Source organism: Salvelinus alpinus, chromosome 9, assembly GCF_045679555.1.
Source record: "Salvelinus alpinus chromosome 9, SLU_Salpinus.1, whole genome shotgun sequence".
In the NCBI taxonomy this organism is placed as follows: domain Eukaryota; kingdom Metazoa; phylum Chordata; class Actinopteri; order Salmoniformes; family Salmonidae; genus Salvelinus; species Salvelinus alpinus.
Window position 1 is genome coordinate 36,052,900 of NC_092094.1, and position 16,948 is coordinate 36,069,847.

Here is a 16,948-nt window from a genome sequence, read left to right on the forward strand (position 1 = left end):
GGAGAAAAGCTCTGGCGTGACAGAACGGTGACCATTGAAATTAACCGCGAAAAAAGGGGAGAACAAAAAAAGAGAAGTGGGGGCTGGTGGCGAGGGTCCTTTCAGAATATGTAATGACAGTGGATGGTGTTGGTGGGTCTCAGGCACCGTGTTGATTGTAGGGCAAACAGTGGAGAGGCAGGGGGCGTGTGGGGATTGCATCATCATCATGGTGCCATCCTGTCAGGAAAAGTAAGGTCTCAACTAGCAGGGAGCTGTGGCCCGAGACGACAAGGTTAGTGAAGCCACGGCGACAGTTACATAAGAAACCTTAGCACAAGCTGAGGGTTACATAGAGAAAATAATATAGCCTACATATGGCAGCAGCGGTCAGTCAGGCAAAGAGGTGGAACTTAAGATTGCAGACAAAAAACATGTTTGATTGAATTTCAGCCAAAAACCTCCAACCGATATGTTCATAAAATAAAATAAACAATATGTTCCAGAGATGTTTGGCTTTCAATACCAGCGGAGAAATGAATAAAGTCCATGTTGTGTCTTTCAAACAGCAATTCAGTTTATGGACAGTTGATGTCGCTGCTTCCCCAAACTAATTGCATTGCATCCCTACAAGCCCACAATGACAGTGGGCAGATGACTGAGGAAATGAACAATTGAGGTATGCATATGAGAAATATTTTAGTTGTATTTTGAAGGGGAGACTACATCATATTCAGTAAATATTAAATATAACAATCAATCATTTTGGGGATACAAACCCCAAACAGTCAGTAGTATTCCACAAGCCTTCGGTATCTTATCTGCTGTATATAATGGAATGTCATGCACTGGGTGTACAAAACATTAGGAACACCGTCCTAATATTGAGTTGCACCCCCTTTTGCTCTCAGAACAGCCTCAGTTCGTTGGGGTTTGGACTACAAGGTGTCGAAAGCGTTCCACAGGGATGCTGGCCCATGTTGACTCCAATGCCTCCCACAGTTGTCTCAAGTTGGCTACACTGATTGAAATGGATTTAACAAGTGACATCAATAAGGGATCATAGCTTTCACCTGGATTCACCTGGTCAGTCTATGTCATGGAAAGAGCAGGTGATCCTAATGTTTTTTATAAACTGGGTGGTTCGAGCCCTGAATGCTGATTGGCTGACAGCCATGGTATATCCGGCAGGTAGCTTAGTGGTTAGAGCGTTGGACTAGTAACTGAAAGGATGCAAGATCGAATCCCCGAGCTGACAAGGTAAAAATATGTCGTTCTACCCCTGAACAAGGCAGTAAACTCACTGTTCCTAGGCCGTCATTGAAAATAAGAATTTGTACTTAACTGACTTGCCTAGTTAAATAAAGGTTAAAAAAATAATGTAATCAGACCGTATACCACGGGTATGACAAAACATGTATTTTTACTGCTCTAAGTAAGTTGGTAACCAGTTTATAATAGCAATAAGGCACCTCGGGGGTTTGTGGTATTTGGCCAAAATACCACAGCTAAGGGCTGTGTCCAGGCACTCTGCGCTGTCTTGTGCATAAGAACAGCCCTTAGCCGTGGTACATTAGCAATATATCACACCCCCTCGTACCTTATTGCTTAAGTATACTCAGTATATGACATGCCAACATATCAACATCTACTGTCCTATACAGACCAAAATAATAAGTATGACATAAGTTAACATAAACATTTACAACCATTGTGATTTAAGATTAGGGATTTCCTTCAATGTGTTCAGAACACTATGAGTTAGAGCAGAAAGGTCCAAACTTCCTAGGATGTATTTTAGCAAGCCTCCAGCAGGTGGCAGCTTGTCATTTGTGGTGGGAAAATGTTATTTAACAGCAACAGTGAAACATTGCATGAACTCTCCAACTGACAAAAAAATGTTGTGTCTAAATTTGCATTGGTTATGAAAACCATACCACATAATTTGTTTCTCCACACATGTTGTTAACAAAGAAACAGCCAGAGTGCATCGCATCTATTCAACACACCACTGAGAATACTATGGTGGAGCCTGGCTGGCAAAACACACTTCTGCACTATACGAGTTATCCATCTTTTTCAAAGTGATAGAAATATACATCTAAGATATACCAACCCCATGTAACCTTCTCTGTAGTGTAACTGCTCAGATGGAGTTGGGCAAGGTGTGCTTCCTTAAGGGAAGGTTCCTGGGTGTGTTTTGGCGTCAGAGTCTGGTCTGACTGGAATCACTGTCAAAAATACATTCCACACAGTTAGGGGCCCTTTGTAATGTATGTGCTTCAACTAAAAATGCTTTCTTGATGACATGTTCAAAATCAAGATCAACAAAGTAAATATGATGAATTGCTTTGTCATCATCCTACTCACGGCATAAGGGACACCTTCTCAAGTTGAAAGTATGTATCTATCAATATACCCAGCATGCATCAGACTTTACATTCATCCATATGTAGACCTCCAGAAGTACCAGGTTCTTTTCGTCCACGTACCATTGCGGTCTCTGATGACCAGGTTCCTGCCCTCCTTCAGGTTGACGGTGAGGAGGTACTTCTGGATAGGACCAGGTGGGCCCCTTGCTGCCATAGCCTGTCAAGGAAAGGAATCACATTAATACGATGCTTTATAGTCTAAAGTCTTAGTGTTGTCCATTATCGTTGACACGGTCAGGACATCCAAGTCCAGTACTCACATTGTTGCCTGCTTGACCCTGCAAGGGCTGGGCATAGAAGTCATTGTGCTCATTGGGTAACTAAGGGAGAAAAAAATGTAAGCTTATCAAAAAGACATCTACAAAGTATGGAACAAATGTAGATGTTATCATGTTCAGTCATGTTGTTTACCACTTTTTAACCTCAGGTACTATAATTGTACCGGCAACCAGTAAGGCAGGTTTGTAGCCTCAACCATGTCTGGCCTTGTAATAAGACAGATCTACATTTAATACAATGGAAGTGACTTCAGCTCGAAATAATGTTTCTTCTGCTCAGCATATACATTATATGAGTATAGGGATTGCTATCTGCAATGGGATTTCTGACAAAGAACCACAGAAGCGTTGTCTTAAAGATAGAATCTTATTTTAAACAATAACAAAGCGGCCACCCGCCTCTGTTTCGTAACCACTCTCTATGGATACAAGGACTGACCGTCCATGAAATCAAAATTAAAATTATAGTTTTAACCATGTTTTTAAGCTACTGTATACCGTGTTTAATCGAGTACTCAAACGGAAGTCAAAACTCGATCTTTAACCAGAGATTCATTTTTTTATAATACTGTAAAACGGTCTGATTTATTTCATAACTCTGGTCAAAATTGAAAACAGGGCGACAGGTAGCCTAGCGGTTAAGAGCGTTGGACCAGCTCAAGCTCTCCTATCACTGCACAACTAGCTCCATGAGTAGGGCCCTGTGTTTTGGTTAATCATGTTGCATGACCTGGATTTTTGTCGTTATTTAAAGCTTTTCATCAAACTGTCCGATTTCCTTTTCATGTCAGATGGGTCAGCGCCATCATCATTTTGGGTTGAATTCTAATTTCTGGAAATGGCTAAAAATAAAGGTTCAAATCCAGATCGTTTGACATGATTAACCAAAACACATGTCCGTATCCATGAGAAATCATATGCTTATCACGTACAAAGAAACATTCTCAGAGGGCAACAATCTCGTATTACATCCTTTGCCACTGCAAAGCACTGCTGTGACCCTGCCTGAGCCAAGCAGGTGACACAGCTCATTACGGTTTTGATTAATGATTCTCAACTGGCACTTGTGTTTTATTGACTGAATATAGACTGAACAAAAATATGAACGCAACATGTAAAGTGTTGGTCCCATGTTTCATGAGCTGAAATAAAAGATTACAGAAATGTTCCATATGCACAAAAAGCTTATTTCTCTCAAATGTTGGGCACAAATTTGTTAACGTCCCTGTTAGTGAGCATCTCCTTTGCCAAGATAATCCAGCCACCTGACAGGTGTGGCATATCAAGAAGTTGATTAAACACCATGATCATTACACAGGTGCATCTTGTGCAGGGGACAATAAAAAGCCACTCTAAAATGTGAAGTTTTGTCACTCAACACAATGCCACAGATGTCTCAAATTTTGAGGGAGCGTGCAATTGGCATTCTGACTGTAGGAATGTCCACCAGAGCTGTTGCTAGATAATTTAATTTTAATTTCTCTACCATAAGCCGCCTCCAACGTAGTTTTATAGTAACATATCCAACTGGCCTCACAACCGCAGACCATGTGTATGGCGTTGTGTGGGCGAGAGGTTTACTGATGTCAACATTGTAAACAGAGAGCCTCTTGGTGGTGGGGTTATGGTATGGGCAGGCATAAGCTACAGATAACAAACACAATTGCATTTTATTGATGGCAATTTGAATGCACAGAGATACCGTGACGAGATCCTGAGGCCCATTGTCGTGCCATTCATCCGACGCCATCACCTCATGTTTCAGCATGATAACGCACAGCCCCAATTCGCAAGGATCTGTAGACAATTCCTGGAAGCTGAAAATGTCCCAGTTCTTCCATGGCCTGGATACTCATTAGACATGTCACCCATTGAGCATGTTTGGGATGCTCTGGATCGACGTGTACGACAGCGTGTTCCAGTTCCCGCCAATATCCAGCAACTTCGCACAGCCATTGAAGAGGAGTGGGACAACATTCCACAGGCCACAATCAACAGTCTAATCAACTCTATGCGAAGGAGATGTGTCGCGCTGCATGAGGCAAATGGTGACCAGATACTAACTGGTTTTCTGATCCACGCCCATCTGTGACCAACAGATTCCTATCTGTATTCCCAGTCATGTGAAATCCATATATTAGGGACTAATGAATGTATTGACTGATTTCCTTATTATTAACTGTACCTCAGTAAAATCTTTGACATTGTTGCATGTTGCGTTTATATTTTTGTTCAGTATATATGGGGAAATTTGATTTCAGTTGATATTTAATTACTTAACTTACCTTTCCATAGTCCTTTTGATTCCTAACATACCACTGCCGATGTTGCTTCCTTTTTGAAGATTGTGTTGAAAGATTTGATATTATGGTTTCAATAAATGAATCTTAAATGGCAATATTTTTTTCTGCGATTTTATATATATATATATATATGAGTCAATTTAGCAATTAGGATGTGTTATCTGTAATGGTTATGATCAATTAGGCATTGTTCCGCACTGTTGGCATATAGATAAATGCAACAACAACAGAAATCCAGTGCGGGCCTTGTGTTCTAATTATTATATATATTTTTTCATTCGAGTACTCTAAAAAAAATCCTGCAAGTACTCAGATAATCAAAACATTTCAAATGCCCATTCCTATCACATTTACATTGTTTACAAACATTGAGAGTAAAACAACTTCATATTTTGGGTTCTGATGAGGTATGATAGTTGAACTAAGCTCATAAGGAATTTCTAAGTTATATTCTTCAAAAATCAATGGGTATATATCATTAAATTATTCCAAAAATGGATGTAGCAATTAGGGTTTCTAGCTTTAAGCACAATCCATGACTTTAAAGTGTATCTATTGTAGCTGATCTGGAGACTGATCATAGAAAACTTCTAGGCATAGAGTCAGCATAACAGCTCAAGGGTGTGAAAACCCAGACCACAGTATTTGAATATGAAAAGAGAGCTTGCAAATGCTAATAAGAACATAGTGACAATGCACTGCTTTAACACACTGTACTGTGTCTTGGTCATTAAACTATCCTCCTGTATTACTGTCACATAGAAACATGTATTTTCTATCAAAACGTGTCTGAAATCTGTCAGTCCGCATTTAGACTTTACACTGTATGCAGTAGGTCTATAACTATATCTGTGGAGGGTATTGTAAAGTACAAGGTTAGTATGGTATCTGACCTCAATGTCTTCCTGGGGCTCCCTGCAGAAGATGTCTCTGATGTTAGTCGAGAGGGAGGGCTCCCTCATATCCAGGTCCTCAGAGTCAGTGGGCCAGAACGAGTAGGCTTGTTCCTCGAACGGGGTTCCACACACAGAACCGTCCCCACTGTCCGCAGGGGTGCCCATCCTGTCCGGGGTGCCCATTCTGTCTGCCCTGTCCACTGGCAGAGACCATCTATCTGGAGGGATGTTCAGTCTGTCAAGTGGATTTGTAGGAACAGACCATCTAACTTCTGCTGGTTGTTTCCCTCGCTCCCTGGAAGCAGCCAGTCTCTCTGTAACCAGGTTTGTTTGGTCGGAGAGAGAAGAAGCAGATCTTTCAGCAGATGCACTCACTCTGTCGCTAAAAGTGACCACTCTGCCTTTAGAGATGAACAATCTTTCTGTAGAAACATTCATTCTCTCTACTGAAGAAGTCAATTTTGGTGTGGGCACAGGAATATGTGGAGCATTTGATCTCGGGGTAGGTGGCTTCCTTCTGTCTACTGCTGTTCTTACTCTGTCTGCTGAAGAAGAAGAAGCAGAAGAAGTAGATCTCTCTGCAGGTGTGTTCCGTTTGTTTAATGGCGTGTGGATTCCGCCCATAAAGGTTGCCATGTCCTCCTCTTCAGATTCTTCATAGAGAGTTTGTGTCTCCACAGGTGCAATCCTTCTAGATCCAGATAGATTCATGTTATCTATGAAAGTCAAATCATATACAGTCTTTCTACCTGAGGGGCCTGCATCAGTTGCAGTCAGCCTGTCAGTGGATAGAGGGACTGAGTTAACAGAGGCGTTATCATCGGAGCCTGAGGAGCTGTCAAAGAAGATGGCGTCTGGGGCTGTGCAGAAGGTACTGTCTGTGGGAGAGGGTTCAGCCTGAACAAACCTCAGGTCCGGCACTGATATACTGCGCCTGTATTGCAGGGGCTTGGGCTTCTTCTTCTCCAGTTTCCCTGGGGTCTTCTTCTTCTTTATGTTGTTGAACTGGTTCTTGGTCTTCTCACGCAGGTTCTCCCACACAGTCTTCTTCTTTGCGTCCATGCTGAGTGGTGCAGGCAGCAGACCACACCTTTTCACACAGAGACTGCAACAAGATGAAGTAGTATCAGCATTATTGTTTAAGTAGTACTGTCTACTGAACTCTTACAAAAAAAAAGCTTCAGGCCTGACAAACATGATTCCACAATTGTTTTGGTTCTTATTATAGGAGTGGCATTCAGGGACGCTTTTGGGCGCAAACTCTGAATCTATATTGGCACAATGCCCTGAGTGATACTGTAATGATACAATGATACTTGCCAAGCTTTTGGTACACAAATCACATTGTTATTCAATTTACTGTAGGAACTGCCGTTTACTCGTATCCGTTCACTACTCACTCCTACTGATGACATGGGGTAAAAAAAAAGCCACAGAGCCAAAAAGATACATCCACAATATTAGGTGTAGCATCTTGTTACGGTAGAGAGAAAGATGAGTTTGTTTCGATAATACTAGGCCCAGTGCAGTCAAAAACATGATTTTCCTGTATTTTATATACATTTCCACACTATGGAAATAGTGTATATATATTTCACCTTTATTTAACCAGGTAGGCCAGTTGAGAACAAGTTCTCATTTACAACTGTGACCTGGCCAAGATAAAGCAAAGCAGTGCGACAAAAACAACAACACAGAGTTACACATAAACAAACGTACGGAATAATACTGTGAAATGTTGAAAATTATGATAATTTAAGTGTAAGAGTGGTTTGTTCTTGCTGTTTGCTAAGAAACTATTTGTTTCTTTTTCACAATTTTCAATGAAAACAATCACAGTAAGGTATTTAAATTGTCACCCATAAATTTGATATTGAGATAAAAACAGCTGCATTGGACCTTTAAGATTAAGAAATTCAATGTCAATAAGAGACATCCAAATAGGCCATTATAATCTGACCTCATCCCTCTCCTCTCCCCCTCTCACTCTCTCAAAATCAAATGTTCTTTACCTGGGCCTAGGCAATATCACCACAATCTATGAGAGGCCCACATCAGACATAGAAAACTAAAATCATTGTAAGCCTATTCTATAGAGATTGGTTAACAAACCATCATAATATAACAGCCTCAGAATTTGGATAATTAAATATGATGAAACAGCCACATACTTGCTTAGACAGTTACAACGCCGCTCCACAACCTTACAAAGAGGAAATAGAAATATGTTCCAAGTCTGTTGTCTCAGGAAACTTCCAGAGAGCTAGTCAGTGGACTGCCCTCAGACAATAGTATGGTGAAAATGAGGAAGTCCCTTTCAAATGAACTTAAAAATACATGCTCTTGCTTCTAGACAGGTTTGATGATTGGGTGGAGAGCAACAGCAGGGCCAAACAGGCCACACCAGTCCCACCAGGTGAGTTTCATTACTTAGTGATATTTTCCATCCACTAATAGCAGGTTGAAAAGGTGGATTATAGCACAATGTATACCTTTACTGTACTTAGCATATTATTTAGAAAGTCAGGGAAATCCTCAAGTTATGGAAGTGCTTCATAACAAAGGAACAGAGTAGGTAACTGTGATAATGCTCCCAAAAAATACTAACTAGCTGCTGACAGACGGGAAAGCCTTGCTTGTTCAGATTGTTGGTTTGTTTGTTTGTTTACATTGTGTTTGTTTTATCATGAATAGTCATATTTTCAAGTTTGCTGTTGTTCATAAGTATTACAAGAAACAACGTGCATATTTATTTTATTAGTCAAACAATCCCAGATGATGGATTCTGAGGCATGGAGTCTGAGGCATAGTAAAGAATGTAGGCTGTGTTAACTCATGACTGATCTCCAGCTCTTACATCCAATCACTGCATCACTTGTCTATAGAGAACATAGCCAGGCTACGTTTCTTTAATTAATCTCTAGTTATTTACAGTGCGACATGGTTTAGCCTAAGCTCATCAAAAGTGAGCATTTATGTTTGCTGAGAATCAACAATAGCTTTCTGTCCACACATGGATGCTAATACAACAGGCCTAGCAATGTTCACACACTGATTTTCTATGCAGCACAGAGGTGACTCTGTGACAACAGACGCGTTGGGAGTCTGGACCAAGCCTTGTTCAATATTTGCTAATGTCTTAAAGAGCTCAGGCACACATGAAAGAAGCCCCAACTTGGCAACCAGTTAAAAGGGAGGAGTGGGGACCCAGAGAGGGCAAGCCCCTGTGGCAGGTGGCCTGTCGCCCTCCTTCTCAAACAGTCCAAAACCCTGCAAGGTTACTTTACACATGCACACTGGACTAATTCCAGCACCATGCACAGCTGGCCCATAATACTGAACCTCAAAAACATGTCCTCAAAGCACATGCAAGCTGTTACCTACAGATTTGTAACGGGCTAATGCAATTTTCCATTAACCGTTACAGGATAGGTACTTTTTGCGTAGCACAGAGAAATTTCGGCCAACATCTTCGTTCTCGATTTGGCCAAACATCTAAAATTGTTTTAAGATGGTCATACAATGAATCATTTAGCTGTTTGATTTTGAATTTTAGGACTCCTTTAGGTATCTTTTTTGTCAATAAAAAATGTATATAATAAAATATTGAATTTGGCCTTTACTACTATAGCCCATAGAAACACATTGAATAACACATTCAGAAATGGCAAAAAAAACGGTCAAAAAACCTATCATAAGGAATAAGGTTTTGAAGTGTCTGTCCTATATCTAGGAGAAATAATAATAATAAATATTATTATTATAAATAAATAAATACAAATTTACACATATATAACTCGACGGTACCAACTCGACACATCGACGGTACCAACTTCAGACCACGGGGCTTGTGGGGGTCGTAGAGCAAAAAGGAGACCACCATCATGTTCATCATGTTAATTTTTCCACAGAGTGGTTTGTAGGCCATACATTTTGGACGGTACAGACGTTTTCTTTGAGAAGACCAATTTTCGGGATGTCTCATGGTCTGACAAACACTGTTGTAGCTTGGCCACCTTCCACTGCTAATGCGGAAGGCTGACATAGGCTGATGCTGTGGATTGAGACGCAGCCCATGGCAAAAAATATATCTCTAGCTTAAATTGATGGATTTTGATTGGATTTTTATTATTATGTTACTTAGATTGACACACCAGTTCATGAATATACTCTCTTAAATAGCCAAGATGGCAGTGTACACATTGTTGGATTACTTAATGGAGAAAAAGATGTCATTATTTTAATAACAGAGCATTTTCTAAATTCAATAGAACCACTTGCAACTGGACACAGACATTTTAGATGTTTGGCCGAATCGAGAACAAAGATAATATCGGCAAGTTAATGTTGGTCTCTGTGCTACACCAAAAGTACCTATCCTGTAACGGGTAATGAAGAATCGCATTAGCCTGTTACAAATCTGTAGCTCAAAAGCTGTCAGAGGACAGAGATTTGTAGATCCTAGCCTGTGATCATGACTCTCAGTTCCCTTACATTACACATAAGAGTCATTGAACGAAGGCATCTTATGTACAGGGGAGTTTTGTTAAGAGGCCAGACGCTCGGTCTAAACATTAACACGCATCGCTTGCGGTACAGTTTTGGAAGCATAAGGACCTTGTCTTTTATCAGCAAGAAACATAAAAATAAAAATAGATGTTAAATTGATACACACCTTTATGAGGTTACGGTAAGTTAGCCAGATCTCCATGTTACAGCGCGTGTTTACGGAAGACAGAGGGACCACCTGTGCTAATTAGCTATCTAGCATGCTCCGAACACCTGTGTGTAACAGAAGAAACATGTTGTCACTGAAAAATACTGTAGGCTGCAACTGTGATAAAGCTAGTTAAAACAGTGTACAGTAAGTGTGTATTTTGCATTTGTGAAATTATTTTGATGTTATATGAAAGTAAAGGGCTTTATGTTTCTAGAACTGCTTCGCAAACATTTAGATGGAGTATTTGGCTGGCCTCTGAAAATAACATAATATCCTTGTACCTTATTAGGGAATAAGGGTACAGTAACATTAGGCTCCTTAAGAGTACATCTTGGGCTATGTAGACCCCTGAAAGATAGACAGTAACACGGCGCTTTCAAGTGGCGTTGGTCCATTCAAGGGGATAAAATGCCCTCATTGGAGTTTCTTTCTGCATTGCATTGCCATAGATCTATTGGAAAGTGAAGTTGCTGCTAATATTTGTATCTGCAAGCTCTCATTCCACCTTGGCAAATCCATAGGGTCAAGGATAGACCGACTGCTTGTTTGTGCAGGCTATAACACTGCTCACATGCATGAGATGGAATGAGGCATTAATCATATAAAAAAGATGATCACAGTTGTTCTGGCTAAATCTAAATTATTCAAGACCCCAGGCAGTATTCCATTTTCATAGTTTCAGAACAAACTGTTATTAATAATTTGTAAATGCATTATAAACCATTAATGAATGGGTTATAACAAATTGGTCAATATAGTGTGATAGCCAGTCAGTGCTTGCCAAATAGTGAGCCACTATTTACCTCCAGCAATTAACCATTTTAAAGGCACTTACAAATTAGCATAATATTGAACGCTTATGTATCATCATGCAACGTTATTTTCAATGGCTGCACAGTTAAACAATAGTTATTTTCTCACTTTGGATGTGATGCATTGTTGCTCTGTCCCAGAAATGGTCGGTTTTCAGACCAATGGTCAACTCCCATGATGTGTCTTGCCCCATGTTTGAAACCCTGATGATACATTTGTACCCTGATTTATTCCAGGAATGAAGGACTCGTCTGAAGAACTCAATCCATATTACTAGTGTGGTTCGCTGGGTTCTGAGAAATGTCCACGATTTTGTGAAATCTGCCCATCTGTGAAACGCGCTTGAAATACAGACGACCTGGAACATGCCCAGAATGTTCACGTGACAGTGTGTCGTGAAGAATCAGGGTGGACATTGCTATGAAAAGTGTGCAAGCGCCAGACAGAAGAGACTGAGCGAAATAAACGTTGTTCACAAGGTACAGATGTTGACAGAGGCGAGAGGGTAAATTCTCGAAACAATTTGTTTCACCTTCGGATACAGAGTTCTGCTGGAGGATTTAGCACTCTGTCAAATAGCTAAGTTGCTAGCTAGCTACCGTTTGCTAGTCCCCCTTCCTACCTAGCTACTAGGAAACGTTAGCTAGCTAGCATTAGGTAAAGCCTAAAATGTATTTTTGAATATAGAAATGATGCTAGACGATTTAGCACTAGTTCATATTTAGCATGATATAGTTAGCTAGTGTGATGGCTAGTTAGCTTTGCTAGCTAGCAAACGTTAGGTGCCAGCTAGAAAGCCAACATCAACATGACAGAATTTCCATGTGTTTAGCTGGCGTTTTTGGATTAGTACGCTAGCTAGCTAGTTATCTAACCTTTAAACTCAGGTAGCTTTGTCTAGGTAGGTAGCTGACAAGTTAGCTAGTTAGCATCCTTTGTCAGCAAACTAGTGGTTCCATTTTTAAGAATAACGTACTGTAATGAAACAGCAGGGAGCAGGTCTCAAACCCTCGACCTTCTAGCCCGAGGTCCGGCGCGCTATCGACTGTGCCACAAAATCATGCTCGTGTGGCAGAGTCGATTTCCGTGTTTATAAACCCAGGGTCGTTACACTACTCCCTCCTTTCAAAGAGCGCGTCCTCGCGCTAGCTTGCGACTCTACGTCTTACAGGAACGCGCTCACCGGCCAAGCACACGCACTGTCGTGGATGCAAGGTCCGATCACTTCTGACACCAGTGTAATGAAACAGCAGGGAGCAGGTCTAGCCCCAGGTACAGTACTACTGTATAAGCAAAATTGTGATAACTAGCAAACCCCTTTAATCTGTGATAGCTAACGTTAGCTATTAGTGTTCGCAAGTAATGTTGAACACTAGTAACGAAAGCTAGCTATTATTATTGTTATTATTATTATTAACTAGCAGTGGATAACATAAGTACCTAAGCCTAAATGGTATAAATCATGATAATGATGATACTAGAGTTGTGTAGCTGGAGTGTCTGTGCTAAATTGTCATAAATTCCTTTTCTCTCCCACAGATCCCTCAGACTCCAGGATGGGAAAATGCTTAACAAGAAAGAAAAAGATGGAGACACAGAAGAAGACCATGAGACCCGCTGTTTTATTTTAAATCGTTAATCTGTTGACATTTTATATTCTGACTTGTAACATTAATGTTAAAAAGGGTAGAAAAAGACACCCCCTGTTTATTTAAATTAGCTAGGCTACTCACTATACCAATGATAGGCTACAGATTTGAGTCACTGCGATTAAAATTGTTTTCCCAATGTATCTTTCTATTAAATTACATTTTGTTCTTACTATGTAGTACATGTTTGAGGAGAGTGTATGCTATAAATGTTTGCAACTCGTTAATAAATAGGCAGAAGGTTTCCACTTTTTAAGGTATATTTTATATATAAATGTTAAATGTTATAAATGTTGGTAACTCATTTGTTAATGTTCATAGGTCTGCCACTTTAAAATAAGGTATACTGTACAGTTTACATGTTTACAGTTTACATGATGGTAAATCATTTATAAATGATTTGAGAGTTCACTCAGAGCTTAGACATACTTATAGGCGGTATTATCACTACATTCATGAGAGTGTCTGCTAAATGAATAAAATGTCAAATGTTTAAAAAAAATACGAATGGTGGGTATGAAGAACAAAACATTCAACGTTGTGAGAGGATAACTGCTCCACTGTTTCACCAACCAAAGGTATTACAGTTACCATTTCACATCAGAGACTTCACCATACTTGGACTGTCACAGAGAAGTGGTAAGTGTGTTGAAAATATCTGGTAAGAGGTAATATGTTAGGAATGATGATTGAATAATGTTCCGGATGTACATTTGGCCAGGGTTTCAAAGGTGGATCAAGACACATGAAAACCAACCTTTCCTGTTCCTGGGACAGAGCACCAATTCATCACACCTAAAAGTGTGAAAATAATTGTTTCAATGTGCAGCTATTGAAATTAAGGTCGCATGATGATACATAAGGGTTAATCTCATAAGCATTTGTACGTGCATTTATAAATTGTTAATAACTAGGTAAATATTGGCTCCGTTTTTGGCAAACTGACCAGTTTTTGCACTATTTTGACGCAATATAACTGTTTATTTACATATGATTAAATAATCGTTAATAGGGTAATTAAACCCTTACTAATGGAACCTTATTGTAATGTGTTGGGTATTAGCCTGCATAGAGATCAAATAAACTAACATTTATTTTTTACTTAGGCGGTATTAGGCTTGGGTCGGGCCCTACCTTTGTTTCAATGTTTACAGACCTACCTTGGTTGGTATTTGAAAATGCTAGTGAGACAGGAGTGGTGTAACTGGTGTTGCTTGTTTTAACAAGCAGGCGCGGCGTCTGCCACTGGATCCCATAAATCCACGCATCGAATGATGATCATCCAAGGATATTTATTTAGACTAAACTATGTTGTAAAAAAGCCCAATCTGCTCCCTTCCTCTAAACCTAACTTTCCCTCACAGGCCCCTTAGTTCCCCCCAGTCCTGTTATGGTGATATCGCACCATCTCAGCTGTCCATCACAGCGCTTTGGTTTCAGCCAGTGTTCCCAAAAGTAACCTTTATTATTCAACCTTTATTTAACTAGGCAAGTCAGTTAAAATCAAATTCTTATTTACAATGGCGGCCAATAAACACTAACCAGAACAGCAAAGGACAAGGCATATTGACATTAAGGAGAGGCATGCTTAGCCGAGTGATCATAAGGGTAACATACCATACTAAATGAAAATGTGAATAAAACTGTAAATACATAATGCTCCCATGCATACATGCTGTATGCTACAGTAGAAACAACAACATGATATACAGAAAATAAGGCACGTACTTTGATAGGAACACACACATTATTATTGTTATTATTTGTTAGGAAAACAATAATGAAGGCAATGCGAGCGCAAGCCAGAAAATGTATCAGGGGGAAAACGTTTGTGCAAGACTACGGAAATGTCTGCATACTTGATCTACGGAAACACTGGGAAAGTGCTTGGGCTCTCCTTGAAGAGACAAGTTTGTCCGACTCAGTAATGCCTCAAACATAAATTGTCTGCAACAGCGAAATGGGATACTTCTATGTGAATTAATGAGGAGGCGGAACACACCTCAATTCAAACTGTTGTTAGAAAATAAAACATGTTCGAAAATAATTCAAAATTTACAGGTTGAAACATAACCTGCCCGCTAATTATCTGTAGGCTAACTGTCCTGTTGCATAACAATCACATTTTGTAACAGTGAGTGCATTCTGACATCACTTGCATAAAACAACTCAGGCTGGGGCAACCTTTAGAGATATTTGGAGCGTGAAAGTACCAACAAACGGGTGTGATCGTTCTATAGTGGTCCCTGTTGTGTATGATCACACCGGTGTGATTAGAAGGCTTGATTAGAACGTCCGATTGACGCAACAATCAGCATTTGAGCTGGCCACACTTTTTTTTCACAGAAACATTTTGCACAAACACAGTCCTTACTAAGTTATGTCCAGAATATGACCAGTTTATTTTTTGGATGCAATGTTCAGACATTCACAGAAGTAGCGACAGCATAACACAATCATCCAAACCCGGAAAATGTAGGCTACGTTTGTCCTAGCGCTAACTGAGGAAAGATTTTAGGCTATGACCGGTTATTGTGAAATGTATAATGTATTTACATTTAGCAGACGCTCTTATCCAGAGCGACTTACAAATTGGAAAGTTCATACATATTCATCCTGGTCCCCCCGTGGGGAATGAACCCACAACCCTGGCGTTGCAAGCGCCATGCTCTACCAACTGAGCCACACGGCTTTGTTATTGGTATATTGGCTTTTGAGAAGTAATGATTATAGATTAAATTCCTGTTCAGTTAGGCGCTATGCCTAGTTTGGAGTCAGTGGTGTGTATTCATGGATGCCAAGGGAAGCCAGGCTTCTCCAAATATTTGACCAATAAAAAATGTCAATGATAAAATAATGTATATTTCGTCTCTGTGTTTTCATAATTTCCCTTCAATTTGCAAGTGGCTGAATCTCACCTGAGAAATCACCCGAATGAGGGAAACAGTGCCCCTCTGTCTCAGTATGTGTAGCCCATGTTTCTGACGCTATCTTAACCAAAAGAGTATGACATGTTGCCGCTGTAGCATTTGATTGATTGATGCCAGAAAGCATTTGGCCTCCCTTGATAAAAAAAGTATGAAAAAATGAGTCAATCAGTATTGAGCTGAGCTCAACTGTGGGTTGTCCTGGCACAGCAAAACGCCCCCTCAAAGGGGAGGCCAGTTTGGATTTGGCTTCCAGCCAATCAAATCACATCCAACGCTAAATGTAATTCTCAGAAAAACGTGTCTGTTTCTGGTCTACTTATGTTGTTGTCCTGCAGAAGCTAGCTTCTAAATCGTCCTTTTCCTAAGCCATGGATGGAGATGGGGATTTGGACTTGTGGTTTTGACTTAGATATAGACAATGCTCACATTACCTGTACTGAACAAAAATATAAACGCAACATGTAAAGTGTTGGTCCCATGTTTCATGAGCTGTAGTAAAATATCAAGGAAATGTTTCATACGAACAAAAAGCTTTGCCAAGATAATACATCCACCTGACAGGTGTGGCATATCAAGAAGCTGATTAAACAGCATGATCATTACACAGGTGCACCTTGTGATAGGGACAATAAAAGGCCACTCTAAAATGTGCAGTTTTGTCACACAACACAATGCCACAGATGTCTCAAGTTGAGGGAGCGTGCATTTGACATGCTGACTGCAGGAATGTCCACCAGAGCTGTGACCAGATAATTTAATGTTAATTTCTCTACGTAGTTTTAGAGAATTTGGCAGTACGTCCAACCGGCCTCACAACCGCAGACCACGTGTATCAATGCCAGCCCAGGACTTCCACATCCGGCTTCTTCACCTGCGGGATCGTCTGAGGCCAGCCACCCAGACAGCTGATGAAACTATGGGTTTGCACAACAGAAGAATTTCTGCACA

At 40.3% G+C, this 16,948-nt stretch overlaps 1 protein-coding gene and 1 long non-coding RNA gene across 5 annotated transcripts in view; one reads left to right on the top strand and one right to left on the bottom strand.

Annotated features, from left to right (window-relative positions):
- The window catches only part of LOC139584713 (multiple C2 and transmembrane domain-containing protein 2-like), a 46,072-nt gene extending 33,593 nt beyond the window's left edge, over positions 1-12,479 (bottom strand). Inside the window, exons 1-4 of one of the 4 annotated variants that reach the window (XM_071416863.1) lie at positions 12,398-12,479; positions 5,886-6,993; positions 2,672-2,731; positions 2,472-2,568 (exon numbers count right to left, since the gene is read on the bottom strand). In XM_071416863.1, coding sequence (XP_071272964.1) covers positions 2,472-2,568; positions 2,672-2,731; positions 5,886-6,950 — 1,222 coding nt within the window. In that variant the 5' untranslated portion in view covers positions 6,951-6,993; positions 12,398-12,479. Of the gene's footprint in view, positions 1-2,471; positions 2,569-2,671; positions 2,732-5,885; positions 6,994-8,059; positions 8,214-10,563; positions 10,587-11,529; positions 11,759-12,397 lie in introns of those variants that run through there. The other 3 variants (XM_071416861.1, XM_071416864.1, XM_071416862.1) reach the window with 3 other exon arrangements.
- A 75-nt stretch (positions 12,480-12,554) lies between these two features.
- LOC139584715 (uncharacterized) lies at positions 12,555-13,321 on the top strand. Its single transcript, XR_011676815.1, has 2 exons — positions 12,555-12,693; positions 12,961-13,321. It is a non-coding gene; the product is annotated as an uncharacterized lncRNA (long non-coding RNA).
- Positions 13,322-16,948: the final 3,627 nt, after the last annotated feature.